This window comes from Carya illinoinensis, chromosome 3 (assembly GCF_018687715.1).
Source record: "Carya illinoinensis cultivar Pawnee chromosome 3, C.illinoinensisPawnee_v1, whole genome shotgun sequence".
Lineage (NCBI taxonomy): Eukaryota > Viridiplantae > Streptophyta > Magnoliopsida > Fagales > Juglandaceae > Carya > Carya illinoinensis.
Genome location: NC_056754.1, coordinates 2,534,050 through 2,549,722, shown reverse-complemented (window position 1 = coordinate 2,549,722; position 15,673 = coordinate 2,534,050). Strand labels below are relative to the sequence as shown.

Genomic DNA, 15,673 nt, shown 5'->3' with positions numbered 1-15,673 from the left:
CTAACCTTTAAAACTTAAAACGCTTAAACAGCATATGTTTTTTTAGGAGCCCTGATCCACTAAAATGCTACACGCTTTTTAGATTTATTACTGTTAAATTTATTTATTTTTCCTAAAATACAGAAAGCTTGGAGCTAAAATGTCAGCCTTTGCATTCAGCCATTATTATTCATCCTATGTTTTGACAACCATTGAATTTCACTTCCGCTACTTACACATTGATTGTACCCAAAGAACAACCTAGAAGGTCAAGTGGCCCATAAAAACCAAGCAATGGAATGCTTTGACCTCCACGACAAGTCTCAATTGGAAAACAGAGAAAATCTTCCACCAATATTTACCCCCCAAACAAGTTTCACCCTTTCTTTTCCCAACATAACTCTGGCATTGCGAGCCCAAATGTATGAGCCCAGTTCCATTGAGCTTGCAAGAAGTTAAAAATAGTCTCACCATTGGTACTTGGCAGCAATAAGTACCTCCTCGTAATTCTGAGCAGCATTGTCCCAACTCAGGTCTTGCATCATCCCTCGTTTCTGGAGTCCTTCCCAACTCTGCTTGTATTCTCGGTATGTCAGTAAGCAGTTCCCTAACGCGTGTATTAGCTTATTTGCATCAGCACTATCAAATGTCCACCCAAGCCCTGACTCGTTGAATGGATCGAATGGCTGCACAGTATCTCTCAGTCCACCAACAGCATGCACAACTGGAACCGTCCCATAGCTCATAGCATACAATTGGTTCAGTCCGCAAGGCTCAAATCTTGATGGCATGAGCAAAATGTCTGAACCCGCAGTTATTCGGTGTGCTGTCTTAACAGAAAAACCAACCCAGCCCCTGATTTTGTCATGGTGTTGGTTCTCAAACTGCTTGAGCAACTGCTCCAGGTCGGGTCTGCCAGTGCCCAGCATGATTAATTGTACGTCCTGACCTGCCATCCATGGGATTGCCTCTGCTATTAGATCAACACCTTTTTGGCCATCCAGTCTCCCAATGAAACCAATCACAGGGACATCCTCTCGAATAGGTAGACCAAGCTCTCTCTGTAAAGCTTCCTTGCACTGACGCTTGCCAGTTTTAAGTGTTTCAATGGAGTAGTTTATGTAACCATCTGATGCCAGGTAAACATCAAATTGTGGGTTCCAGTCTTTCATATCAATTCCATTCACAATACCCCTCAATTTCCAGTCATTTTCATTTATGATCCCATGCAAACCCCAACCACCTTCAGGAGTTTTAAGCTCCCAGGCATATCCATGACTAACAGTAACAATGCGATCTGCTGTTTTTAAACCAGCCGCAAAGATATTGAAGTGCTCACCTCCTACAGGATCATACCGTTTAAATATTTCCAAGTAGTGTTCTGGCAGATCGACATAGGTGAAATCACCAAGAGGCCCCCGACCCTGGGTAAAATAAATAGTTCAACAAATTTGGTGAAAGTTCCAAGTTACCATCCATTAAAAAGTGATCTGGATACAAGAAAATATGTTTGAAGTTTGTAATACAATTGTGCTTTAGATTTCACTAAGCATACTGGCCATGCATAGGTAATAATATTAACGCACTCAACATGAGAACCAGAACAACTGAGTCATCTTTCCATCTTAATAAGTTTGGCTTCATTGTCAGTTATAGCCCAACACTGGGAAATCAACTAATGCTTTTACATAGTGGAAGATGCAACAGAATGACTCAACGTACATGGGATGACCAATCATAATCTTTCACTAAATTTCATGAGATAACTCTTTTCCAAAAGAATTCTGAATAGCCCCAACAAGTCAGTCAAGCATTCAGTTGTTCGACTGTCTATGTTTCCAGGGTCTTAAAGCTTTCTTTTTTAGAACTCCTTGTATTTGGGCCATTGCCATTAATTTTAATGGTCAAGATTTCCATGATTTCCTTGTATCTATTGCCCCTACGTAGTTAGGGCATTCTTTGTACTAAACATGGCTTTGCCTATTGTTTTATTAATACACTTTGTTTACTTATCAAAAATAAAAAAATGTTTCAAGGGTTTCATGAACAAAATGCGAAAGCACCTCTTGGTTTATTTACAAAACAATCTAGATATCTATTTTTTGAGCATACCATGAAAATTTTAAATATATCATGAATGATGGCATGATCTTCGTTTGCTCAATATTAGAAGATATTAAATTACCAAAAAACTTATGGTTAGTCACGTGTAAACATGTGCAGATAAGAACATTTATCAACTGTTTATGGTAGTGAATGATACACTTATGATTTATTGTGTGCTAGACACAACACTGTACTTTCATCAATCTAGTGTTTCCAATAACCAAATGTTGAAATATAACATAGAAGCATTACTAAAGGGATGCTTGGGGAATGAGATGAGAGATGAGATAAAAAATAGTGAATTGTAGTAAAATAGTTTGTGAATAGTAGTGAAATGGTTTAAGCTAATATGTTTGATTGGGTTGTGGGAAATGAGAGAGAAAAAGTTCAATAAAAATATTATAAAGTTAAAATATTGTTATTATTTTTGTTTTGGGAATTTGGTAAGGGTGAATTGTTTTTTGTGTTTTGTTTGGAAGTTTGGAAAAGTTTAATGATTAGGTAATGATAAGATGAAAAAGTTGAAAATTTGAAATTGAAAAGTATTTGTATTTGAGTGATGTTTGGGAATGAAATGAGATGAGATGAAACCATCTCTATTCCCAAACAACCCCTAACTATTTGGAAACATATATGCACAAAATCCCTTGATGAAAGAATTCTCACCACCAAAGATAAGTAGAAAGACACCAATTGTCTTGCCCAACTAAATCCTTGTTTGTTTTAATTTTTTTTTTCTCTCTCTCTCTTAAACTTGCGACTCGAGGTAAAAGTTGAATTGTAGGCACTCAAATTCTTTAATGGGAAACAGCCACAAAGTACAAATAATACAGCATAAATGTAAGCCTTTTTCATTTGGGCAATGTGGGTTTTGTGAAAAACATGCCCTATGAGATACAATAAAATCCCCCAATCTAATTAATAAACAAGTTTTTAGTATGGAGCTTGTATATTACATTATTTAAACGAATTGGTATTAAACAGAGAACAAACCTGGTAAGCTATATTATGAATAACAAGGATGGACCGTGTATATTTCATTAAACCGTTGTCTCGATAGTATGCCTTCAGATACACAGGCAACAATGCTGTATGCCAATCATTTGCAATGAAAACCAAATTTCCATCTCCATAGCAGATACCACCACATGGAACATGCCAAGGGACCTGATGATCATCAAACTTCCAATTTTATACAAGTAGATGACTTTCTATCAGCAATTGCAGCTCTTAAAAACAGCTATTAGGACAAAGAAATAAAGCCACTCTTGTTTGTGAGCAATGTGATGCCATTCACTTTTGGCAATACACACCAGTTCTCAATATTTTTCTTTTAGTTAGAACTTTATAAACAACATTCTAAACTGGGAAGGGGGCAGATTGCAGACATTTGGAAAATGGTGCCACTTTGTCTAATGTGGTGCATCTGGAACGAAAGGAATAGTCGCTGCTTTGAGGATAAGGAACGTTCACCGGAAGGGCTTAGGGATTTCTTCTATCACACCCTAGTTTTATGGGCATCCTCTATTGTACTGAATGGCACTACTTTTACTGATCTTCATGCTGCCCTTCGCAGCACTTAGTTTGTAGCTAGGCTCTTTGTATACCCCCTGTGTACTCGGGTCTTGCCCTTTTTATGTATTAATAAATATCTTTTTACTTATCAAAAAAATAAACAACATTCTACATTCTTTTATTTATGGGTAAGCCCACAGGGCAGCAGCAGCTGTTTCTAGCAGTTGTTGCAAACACATGCAAATATTGATGATTACCACCACATTAATCACACGGGGTGTAGAAAAACTTCAAAAATGGTAGACCCATTGCCAAACATATCTTGTATAATCATAATAAACTGATCTGTTCTTTTTGCTTCAAATGGGATTTTCATTGGTAAGTTATTCCCTGCGGAAATTGATTCTGTTTTGAGATACAGAATAATTTAATTTTATGATCAAATGTCTGGTACTTGAATGCATCTCTATTAAGTGCATAACATGGATTGTATTGAAGTAACACGGCTAAGCTATAAATTCTAAGAAAAGGATTCGCTAGAATTCATGCAGCTTAAACGGGCATTAAACAACATCATCTATCATTCTTGAGGACTTGTTTAATATTACCTCAACAGCAGCCTTGCAAAACAATACCATGCGTTTCAAAATATCCTACAACACGAGAACCGACGACAAGTAGGACTCAATGTTTATAAATGATAATAGAAGGATCGTACTTCACATAATAAAAATGATAGGAGATGATATCATACCATTCGATTTCCTCCATATATGTTATTCCCCATATGCCGGAACATAGGACTCTCAATGAAAACAAAGTCCACACCGTCAATATAGGCGTGGAAGTAACGTACTTCCACATCCTGCAAGCCCAAAAGCATCATACAATTTCACCATGAAAAAAACTGTTTGATTCACACAGTCCACTGGGAAATAAATTACAGCTAAACAACACAGCTGTTGCATACCTGCCGATCCACCCGATAAATCTTCCGAACTCCTATATCTTGGGGTTCAGCATAATTCCCATACAAAGGTGCTACTACCTAAGCGAGAAAGAAATGGTCGAATGTATTCATTCATTTTTAATCATCATGATAAACTCATAGGTTTTGATGGTGTTAATACATTAAAGAAATTTGTGACACCGAAGTTCTGAACATTTATTGTAACTTATCATACTCGGTTAACCATAGTACAAAACGCCCATTTTCAGTAAATCATACAAAAGGAATAACAAATTTACCATAACCCGATGTCCACGCCGAGCCAAAGCCTTTGGCAAAGCACCAGCGACATCTCCCAGCCCACCTATTAGAACTCATTGGTCAGCCTTTGGGTCACGAGCAAAAGAATACCAACAGACATAGCAGAACAGACATTCACAAACGCAAGAAGTTTTGTTGTTGAAGCTCTACACTTCCTCCCCCACAACCCCCAAAAAAATAAAACAAAACTAGGTAAAGGATCATTACAAGGCTCATGAGTAAGGATTGAGGAACAATCTATTCAGGTCACTTTGGACATGTAAAATGGATGAATCCCAGCATGCAAGACACCTATCTGTAGATGAACCCATTAAATAAATATCTGGCCCCTAGATCAACCTGTCAAAGAACCTGGGTGAACAGGAAGATAGATAAACTGACAGGTCAACCATTAAAACCATGAAATGATTAGTGCACAGTATGAATAATAATTAAATAACCTATGTTCATTTAATCCGTGACAATGAGACTGAATATGGCTTCTCTCACCCCCATACCCACTGGGTTAAAAAAACATGATCTCCCTTTTGAGCCCCATGAGTTGTTTAGTTCATCACAATCGTGAGGTAATGCTATAACTCATGACAAGTGTCAGCCACATCCGTTATGACCCCAAAAAACTAACAAATTCGAAACTTCCCTAAAATACTTACAAAGCCCAATTTCACCTACTAAGTAGACAATATGGGAGCTAATACCCATTACTACCTTTATAATCTACTCACTATATGAGAGTTATTCATATTCCCAATGTGAGGTTTGGGTATTGCAAACTTTCCCCGTTAAGTTCTTGATATCCTCATTAGGACGTGTCTGGCCTTACTAAGTGGCTCTAACATCAGATTTAACGGCTTAGGGAAAGAGCTAGCCACATTTGTGCCACAATCCCCAAAAGACTAGTCAATATCAAGCTTCCCTTGAATTACTTATAAACTCAGTTTAACATAAAAGGTAACCAAAATGGAACTTAGCACCCATGATCTCCTTCCCAATGTGGGACTGCGTGTTACAAATGAGGCTAACTTATATTGAACTCATACAAATGTAAACTTCACTACTTAAAAGGGCTCACTAACTTTTATCAGGCTAGCCGTGAGTTTGCCCAATAGATTATCCAGTAAACATCACCACTTAAAATGGCCGATCAGTCAAGCAACCCATAAACCTATCCCATCAACATGCTGGTCTCAACTTGAAAATGCTTGCGCATTTCTAACTCTATGTCTACTTTAATTTCTTAAAACAAGAAACATTATTATGATATATAATTCCAGGAAACTTCCATAATACAAAATATCCATTTTGTCTGTCACTGACCAGTAATATTTAGATATGAATTTAGAATTGTGCAAAAGGGGTTCTAACACAGATATCGAGTGACATTTTTTAGTTCTCTCTCTTTGATTTTGGATAACCATTTCAAGAGATTTAGGTTCTGCTTGGCCACTGAGATTTCTCATATGAGAATTTTGAGTTTTAAGATTAAATATTAAAATATTATATTTTAATATTATTATTATTTTAGGATTTGAAAAAGTTAAGAAAAAGTTGAATTGTTTATTATATTTTGTACAGAAATTTGGGAAAGTTGTAATGATGAGATGAGAATTTTGTGTTTGAGATGAGAAATCTTGATAGCCAAACAGTACTGTATGGTTAACCTGAAATATCTATGGAACTCCTTCACAATAGACAATATGGCTAGATTAGTTCATAACTAATACCTGTTTTAGACCATGGAGCACATTCTGCAGCTACCAAAATAACGTTCATTACGTTGGCCCCAGCCAAAGGAGGGGGTTTGATGTCTTCAATCACAGGATCACTTGTCTCACCATCCACCTCTGTCAATCTTGTTTTAGAAGAAATTTCCTGATTGCCATCTCCTTCACTGGAACTTTCAGAGGAGCTTGAAAGGAAAGAAGGCAGACTATCTGACCATACTTCTTTTGTATTAGCTTCTTCCAATTGTTTAGTGGAGTCTGGATCGGATGAAGCTTTTTTAAGAAGTGCCACTTTTTCAGATTCCTTCTTAACTTCATCAAAATCACCACCACTATTCGAAGGTAGATTTTCTGGCACCTCATCTACAGTCAAAGGGGCATAGCTGCTGGAAGGAATACTGCTCGTACGTTCATCAATAGCATTGTCACTATCTGAAAGAAGATCCAGATTTGCAGAAGCATTGCCCCTTCCTGAAACCTCATTATCCTCTTGATTTATAAGATCATTTTTTATGGACGAAACCAGTTTCCTTCTTTCAGCGATCTGCAGCACACTCAAGAAAAGAAATAGGTGGGTAAGCCCATAATTTTATGAAATACAAAAAATTATATAAACCGGATGAGGAAATTATTCTTTAAAATATAAGATGTTGCAATAGATTAGACGATACATGAGAGGCAAGGGAAAAAACATAGTGAGGAGGTAGAGGAAGCGCCAATAGTAAGAAAATAAATAAAGTCAGCTGAGATAATGTATACATATCTGGCATGTAGTTAATAGTTACAGCTGCTATGCTTGTCAGAATGTTTTCACTTAAATAAGCATGGTAGACGAAACGTATGAATTTCCAGACATGCACACCCCCAAAAAAAAATAATAATAAATAAATAAATAAATAATTGAAAACAAAAAACAAAATCACACGTTTTTCTATAATACTCCATATTAGCATAACCCAGCAGCCCGGCTTGATTTGTGGGATTCAATGGAGTGATAAGGTGTCACAAAACTATTGGAGAAATAAGGATGAGAAATCCCGCAAATCATGCAATGTTGATGGAGAGATGTTGAAGGATAAGGAGTATCAAGGGGCAACTGATTCAACCCAAAATGATAATTCAAACACGATAAGGATCTCCTAGGAAGGAGGTGAGTATATCTCGGATTCAACTAAAAATCATCCACTGGCAATATTGGAAATTCAAAGATGATAACAAGAGGAAATCATGGAGATCTCGGACTTGATGCTACCAGCACAGATTTGGATATCTTGCATGCAACCGCCTTGGAGAATTAATCAACCAATCGGATATCATGCAATCTCTTAGGATTTTTACGTTATTTGTCATGTGATTTTTCCTGTAACAAATTCTTCCTTTTTCATGTTCAAATAGTTGATGTTACTCTTCCGTAAAATATGTTTTTGAAGTTGAGTGTTCACGTTGATTAATAAAGCAGCAGTATTTCCTTTACTATCTTTTTTCTCGTTTTTCATCTTGGTATCAAGAGCTAGAGTGAACACACAGCACAACCCAGCAGCCCATCTGCAACCATGACTTCACTATCTCTCAATGTTGGAAATTTTATTACACTCAAACTCAGTCCCACCAACTATCACAACCCTTGGCACTTGCTGAAAGCCAAGAACTGCTCGGCCATCTTACCAATGAAGATCCTTCCCCACCTAAATACACCACACCAGACATCACTAATACTTCAAATGCAGACACTTCTACACCAAGGCTGATCGCCTTCTCTGAGGATGGATAATTGGTACACTCTCTGAAGAAACACTTGGTCTCATCGTGGGCCTTGATACAGCAAATGCGGTTTGGGAAGTGCTGAAGAGCGCCTATGCAGAAGATTCCCAAGAACGTGAATTCACATTTAGACACAAGTGACATACCTTCAGAAAGAAGATGAAAAAACAATTGGGGAACATATCTGAACCTTCAAAAGCTTATGTGACAGCCTAGCTGCAATTGGGAAACCAGTCCCAGACAAAGAAAAGGTATTTTGTCTCCTCACTAGTCTTGGTCCTCAATATGAAACTTTTACCACTACTATGCTTAAACCACCAAGACCATCATACTTTGAACTAGTCTCACAACTTCAAAGCCTTGATCAACGAAACAATTGGTTCTCAAATCATACAAATGTCACCAACTCTTTCACTCCTCAAATGGCGTTCTACAGCCAACAACAATGACAACTTCAGCAATTCTCCTCAGGATATCAAGCCAACAAACAAAAGTTCACTTCAAATGGAAGAGGATTTCAAGCGCAACAACCAAAGGACCAAAATCGAGGCTACTCCAACTCCACGTCAAGCACTCAACAAAGACGCCCTTCACCACCTGGTGAACGAAAAATGACACCTGCTGAAAGAGACCTTTATAGAGAAGAAAAATGCCAATATTGTGGCATGGTGGGACACATTGCAAAGATATGTTGGTGGGTGCCAAAAAAACCAACTCAACATGAAGAAATACCACAAGCTCTGTCAGCACTCACCCTGGATAACACCATCACTGAAACTGAATGGACCTCCAACACAGGAGCTTTAAACCACGACAAGTAAGCCAGGTATGTTAACTAATATTCAAAAATACTTGAGTGCAGATTCGGTTCAGTTCCTCATTTGAAAAAAAAAAATTACTTTCGGTAAGTCAACTAACAACTCAGTTTCCAGTTAGTTGTGAATTTACTAATGTTGATTTTTGTGTTAAGGAATGACAAACAGGACAACCGGTGATCACAGGGAGGCGCAAGGGTGATCTCTATGTTCTACCCAATTCACCGGAGCTCTATTTTTCTCATCATTTAAAATCCGGCTCCACAGAAATTTGATCAATGCTTAGGACATCCACAATCTTCTGCTTTACAGTTTCTAAAAAATAATGGCTTCATTGATGTTATTGGCAATGTAAAACTCGATCATATATGTGATAGTTGCCAACTAGGGAAGCTTAGTAGATTACCATTTTCTTGGTCTCAACATTCAAGTTCTAGTATATTTGAAAAAATTCATTGTGATTTGTGGGGATGCGCTCCTATTTTATCAATTGGAAAATTTCAATATTATGCTTGTTTAGTCGATGATTTTTCAAAATATACTTGGATCATTCCCCTGCAACATAAATATGATTTTTTGAATGCTTATCTTGCCTTTGAACAATATGCTCATCGATAGTTTAATCGAAAAATCAAAATTTTTCACTCAGATGGGGGAGGAGAATTCATAAACTCTAAGTTATCTTCTCATTTTCTTTCCACTGGAGTCATTCATCAAGTATCATGCACATATACTCCAGAACAAACAGGTATGGTTGAAAGGTGACATAGGATAATAAGAGAACTTGGAATGACCATGCGATTCCATAGCGGTGCTCCTTTATTTTTATGGGTAGAAGCCTTTACCACAGCTGTCTACTTAATGAATCGGTTGCCTTTGTCTGCTCTTCACTCTGAAACTCCATACTTTAAATTGCATGGCACTCACCCAGATTACACCTCACTTCGTGTCTTTGGTTCTAAATGTTTTCCTTATACGTGGGATACACAGCAACACAAATTTGATCCAAAAACAATTCTTTGTGTCTTCGTTGGATATAGTGACAAACATAAAGGATAAAAATGATTTCATCCTACTAGCAGGAAATTTTTTGTTTCTCCGTCATGTGGTCTTTGATGAATTATTTTTCCCTTATAAAACCACACGGAACCAAAGTGTGGTACCACCAACATCACATGTCATGAGCATCTTTGATTCATGGTTGCCTAACATTACCACGTCTTCTGCTGCAGGAAGTAGACAACAAATATCCTCACCACCTTGCTTGAGTCCCTTACCCACAACATCATTGCAAACCGCAACACACCTGTCTACAAATTCCATCCCCGAAACAACTGAAAGTCAGCAACTTCTATCTGAAACAGAGGCCGAAGTACAGCAGCAGCAAACTACACCATGGAATGAGCAAGAGCCGCAACACTCAATTCACCCACTACCTCAAATGCACACCGAAACAAATAACCAACCCATACACATACCTCCTTCAGAAACCGAACAAACTAACATACAACACACCACCCAGCCAACTCAAGCTCAAACACCACACCAACCCTTACGGACCATGGTGACTCGGTCACAAAGAGGAATAATTAAACCCAATCCAAAATATGCCTTAACCTCCTTCATATCCTCAGCCAACGTCCCTCGAGAACCTCATAACATACGATCTGCTCTTGCTCAACCTGGGTGGAAAGCAGCAATGGATGAAGAACTTGAGGCACTTCACCAAAATCAGACTTGGAAACTTGTCCCACGTACCTCGAACATGCATGTTATTGGGTCTAAATGGGTGTTCAAGCCAAAACTCAAACCCGATGGTTCATTGGATAGACTCAAAGCTCGAGTTGTGGCAAAAGGATATCATCAAGTTGACGGATTGGATTACATAGAGACCTTTTCTCCAGTCATCAAACCTGGAACTATCCATATTGTCCTCACCATAGCACTTGTTCAAAACTGGCCCATACGTCAACTTGACGTAAAAAACGCTTTCTTACATGGTTTAATTTCGGAAGAAATTTACATGGAACAACCATCAGGAATGGCCGACTCGCAATATCCAAAACATGTTTGCAAGCTTCAAAAGGCCCTCTATGTACTCAAACAAGCACCTCATGCTTGGTTTGATCGGTTAAGTGCATTTTTGTTAAAATATGGATTTTTTTGTAGTTTAGCATACCCATCTTTATTTGTTTATCATTCTAACCTTGGGACACTAATTCTTCTTCTTTATGTAGATGATATGCTCCTGACTGGTTCCTCTACAGCTCTAGTTTAAACCTTTATTCAACTCTTGAGCTCTGAATTCGCAATGAAGGACTTGGGATCAATCCATCACTTCCCAGGCATCGAAATCTCTAAGACAACAGATGGTCTTCATCTTTCACAAACACACTACGCACTTACCATTCTTGAGCATGCCAACATGGTTGATTGTAAGCCAATGAGCAAGACTCTTGAAGCAAGAACAAAGACCTCAAAAAATGAAGCTTTGATGGAAGACCCAAGTTATTTAAGAGGACTTGTTGGTGCTTTACAGTATCTAACTCTCACACGACCAGACCTCTCATACAGTGTTAATTATGTGTCTCAATTCATGCATGCTCCCACTCTTGTGCATTTAAAAATGGTTCAACATATCTTAAGATATGTTAAAGGAACAATTGACATAGGATTACACTTTACTTCCAATACAACACTTGATCTTTGTGCTTTTTCAGATGCAGATTGGGCGGGATGTCCCTCTACAAGGAGATCTACCACTGGATATTGCACTTTTCTTGGAAAAAATCTCATCTCCTGGTGTGCCAAAAAACAGCACACTATCTCACGATCCAGCACTGAAGCAGAGTATAGAGCCATGGCAAACACAGCAGCTGAACTCACATGGATGACATTTATCCTCAAAGATCTTCATGTTTCGTTAGCCTCTACTCCAACTCTATTGTGACAACATAAGTGCTCTACATATGACAGTTAATCCGGTGTTTCATGCTCGAAGTAAACACATCGAGTTGGATTACCATTTTTTGCGCAAACGAATTGCACTTGGACTTTTCATCACTAAACACATCTCCACAACAAATCAAGTGGCAGACCTCATCACCAAACCAATGTCAAAGGCTACTCTTAGTAACTTCGAAACAAACTCTACCTCCAATCTCGGCACAATTTGAGGGAGGGTATTAGCACAACCCAGCAGCCCGGCTTGATTTGTGGGATTCAATGGAGTGATAAGGTTTCACAAAACTATTGGAGAAATAATGATGAGAAATCCCACAAATCATGCAATGTTGATGGAGAGATGTTGAAGGATAAGGAGTATCAAGGGGCAACGGATTCAACCCAAAATGGTAATTCAAACAAGATAAGGATCTCCTAGGAAGGAGGTGAGTATATCTCGGATTCAACTAAAAATCATCCACTGGCAATATTTGAAATTCAAAGATGATAACAAGAGGAAATCATGGAGATCTCAAACCTGACGGTACCGGCACAAATTTGGACATCTTGCATGCAACCGCCTAGGAGAATTAATCAACCAATCAAATATCATGCAATCTCTTAGGATTTTTACGTTATTTGTCATGTGATTTTTCCTGTAACAAATTATTCCTTTTTCATGTTTAAATAGTTGACGTTACTCTCCCGTAAAATATATTTTTGAAGTCGAGTGTTCACGTTGATTAATAAAGCAGCAGTATTTCCTTTACCATCTTTTTTCTCGTTTTTCATCTCTCCATTCTATGAATGTACGAGCGTGATATTCACATTACTAAACAGACTAAAAAACTAGCTTAGGTTTTTCTATCCAGGTTTTGAATCTATATCTTACATAAATATACTAATTCAATACCTGTTAGCCCAACAACTTAAGCGGCCATATACAAATCAACTCCAAAACCTAGCGAGACTAGAGCTCAGAATATCAATCATATGCAAGATAGATTATTACCGTATATATACAATATATACCTGTTGAAGTAGTTCTTTTTGCATAGCAAGGACCTTCTGGCTCTTTTCGATGGTGGCCTGAACTGCATCCTCCACTTCATTGCCGCCATCCTCACCTTCCACAAAGCCCTTGGACGTAGCCTTCAGAGGCGTAATTCTCCGTTGCTGTCCTCTGCATAATCCACCTATCGGTCTATCACAGCTTAAAGATAATACAGCACAATCTTCTCCCGCAGCTTTCCAATATCCAAATGATAAACTGGTATTTCCAGAAGAATCGAGCGGCTCTCTTGGGCGGTATGCGAAGAACGGGAACCTGGGTCGGCGAGTCTTTGAACTATTAAGAAGCACAGAGCTCTCTGACTTTGTCTCAAAGATAAAAGGAAGAAACCCCATAGATGCCATTGTTTCTGTTCGACGTTTCGCCTCTGAGAATTAGCAATAGTTCACAAACTTCACAACAAGCCAAAGGTGATATTAGTATATAGTGATGGAGACCCAGTTGATGAAACTGAGAAAAGCAGAAACCCGATCGCTGGTTTTGGGATTGGAGGAGATCCAAGTGGAAGAAGATCAAGTTTATGGGGAAGAGAGAGAGAGAGAGAGAGAGAGAGAGAGTGAGGTGACAAAACTGAGTTTTGGGACTGAGCGGGGAGGAGAAAGAGAGTTAATCGAGAACGAAGTAGAAGAAACTTGTCCAAAGATCGTTGAAATGGGTCCCGCTGAATAAGGGGGAATCATGGAGGTGTTACTGGTGTATGACTTTAAGGTTCAGATAAGCAGAGAATGCGGGAGATTGGTTCTACCACATATCCTTTCAGGACCGAGTAGAGTGGCTCTGTGGGCCGTCGCTCTTGGAGCCTCGTCGAGGCCTCTCTCTCTCTCTCTCTTTTTTTAAGGTAAATATTTGTTTTGTAAACCACCAAATATTAGGTTTTTTTAGCACACCAAAATAGTTGGTTATGATTGCCAATTTGGCCTTAAAATAAAAAAATTTATTAACTATATCATCATCCTACTCTTATCTCACTACGATGAATTAGCATAAATCATCAATCCTTGAATTTTTCTTTTTAAAATATTAAAGATTATTCAAGAGTAATGAAAAGTGCAACATGTTACATAATGAAATGCAAATGGAATAGAAATATGGTTTGTAGCATTATTTGGGTTAAACGTGTAATTATTTGAGTTGTCGCCTCTAACGATTATCAGCATGTTTGTGACATTTGAAATTAATTTGGCGGCGCTGTGGCATTAGTTGTTAGAAATATTTTTAAAATAATTAAATATATATTATATTTATTAATAATATTTTGGGTTGTTTTTGGAAGTTGTGAATTATTGTGGAAAGAGAGAAGATACAGAAAGTTTCTAAAGTTTATTTTATCTTGAGTCTATGTTCTGATCACAAGTCTTTAACTGGTTAGGTGGTATTGAGGCTTTCAATTAAATCCCTTGGACTAGTTCCAACCACGCCTCTCACAAAGTATAGATTTTTATGATTTTTGAAGAGGTTGCACCAAGAGGCATGCGGCCAGCCATTAGGCACTACTCGCTGTAACACATGGGCAATGAGCGCGAACGCAGTGCGAGGTGCCGAATAATAGGAAAATATATATATATACCTATTCCGAATAGTTTTAAGCAAAACGAAGAGTAATAATTTTTCGTTCACTTCACATATTTTGGCCATTTATAAATAGATCCATTGGCATGCCATTTGAAGATATCAGAATTAAAATTTCGAATTCTCTCTCTCTCAAATATTTCATTTCTTCAAAACTTGTTAGAATCAGTTCGTTCTCAAGAGAACAGATTTTTAATTTCTTGATTGAATAGAAAAATCAGAAGGTATTCGGGATCTAACTTCGTGTGTGCATAACACAGTTAAAAAGCAGACTTGTTTTAGACTTCATTGTATCTTGGAGGCAAATTTACTTGTAACTCGTGTGCATACCGTAATTGGTGGAGGCGAATATTGTTTTAAGAAAAGCGACATTTGTATCATGCTTTGAAGCAAACTTTCTCTCACTATTTTTGTTTTACAAGCCCCTTTTGTTCCAACATTAGTCACGCATCCTGGTTCATAATCACACGTATCAATACTTCTGTAGGTGTTTTTATGAGGCCTCATGGTATGATCAGTTTTTTCACGGTGATAACTTAGATAATCTTCTTTCTGTTCATCTCCAAATAACGCAGTACCGAAGCAGTATTTGGCACAAATCCCAATAGTCTAATCTTGACAAGCAATTCCCCTGCCTTTATGCATCCGACTTGACTCCGGGTGTTTGTTGTCTTCTGAAACAAAGACATGGGTGATGTCCCTTCTCTGGCCAGCTTACCCCAGGTTCTTTCTTGATGTTTCTTCCTCTCATCAATTTCCGAATCCTCACCAACCGCATCCCATCTCCTTTCCTTGTCAACATATTGATTACAATATCAGAAGCTGTGGGTGATTACAATATATTGATTAAAATATATCAGAAGATTGTAATATATATTATATCAGAAGCTGTTGGTGCTCATCGCATCCTCATCCATAT

At 38.0% G+C, this 15,673-nt stretch overlaps 1 protein-coding gene across 2 annotated transcripts; it reads right to left on the bottom strand.

Moving 5' to 3' along the window:
* Positions 1 to 128: 128 nt before the first annotated feature.
* On the bottom strand, positions 129 to 13,986 carry LOC122302449 (granule-bound starch synthase 2, chloroplastic/amyloplastic-like). 2 transcript variants are annotated; one of them, XM_043113710.1, is made up of 8 exons: positions 13,146 to 13,985; positions 6,595 to 7,138; positions 4,849 to 4,913; positions 4,571 to 4,648; positions 4,355 to 4,465; positions 4,209 to 4,253; positions 3,079 to 3,252; positions 129 to 1,403 (listed from the first exon to the last, which is right to left on the bottom strand). In XM_043113710.1, exons 1-8 carry the CDS (start codon positions 13,527 to 13,529, stop codon positions 447 to 449), a joined length of 2,358 nt encoding a protein of 785 aa, XP_042969644.1. In that variant the 5' UTR covers positions 13,530 to 13,985; the 3' UTR covers positions 129 to 446. The 2 variants fall into 2 exon arrangements, with proteins under 2 accessions (XP_042969644.1, XP_042969645.1); XM_043113711.1 differs by lacking the exon at positions 4,209 to 4,253 and having other exon boundaries at positions 13,146 to 13,986.
* Between the last annotated feature and the right edge of the window lie 1,687 nt (positions 13,987 to 15,673).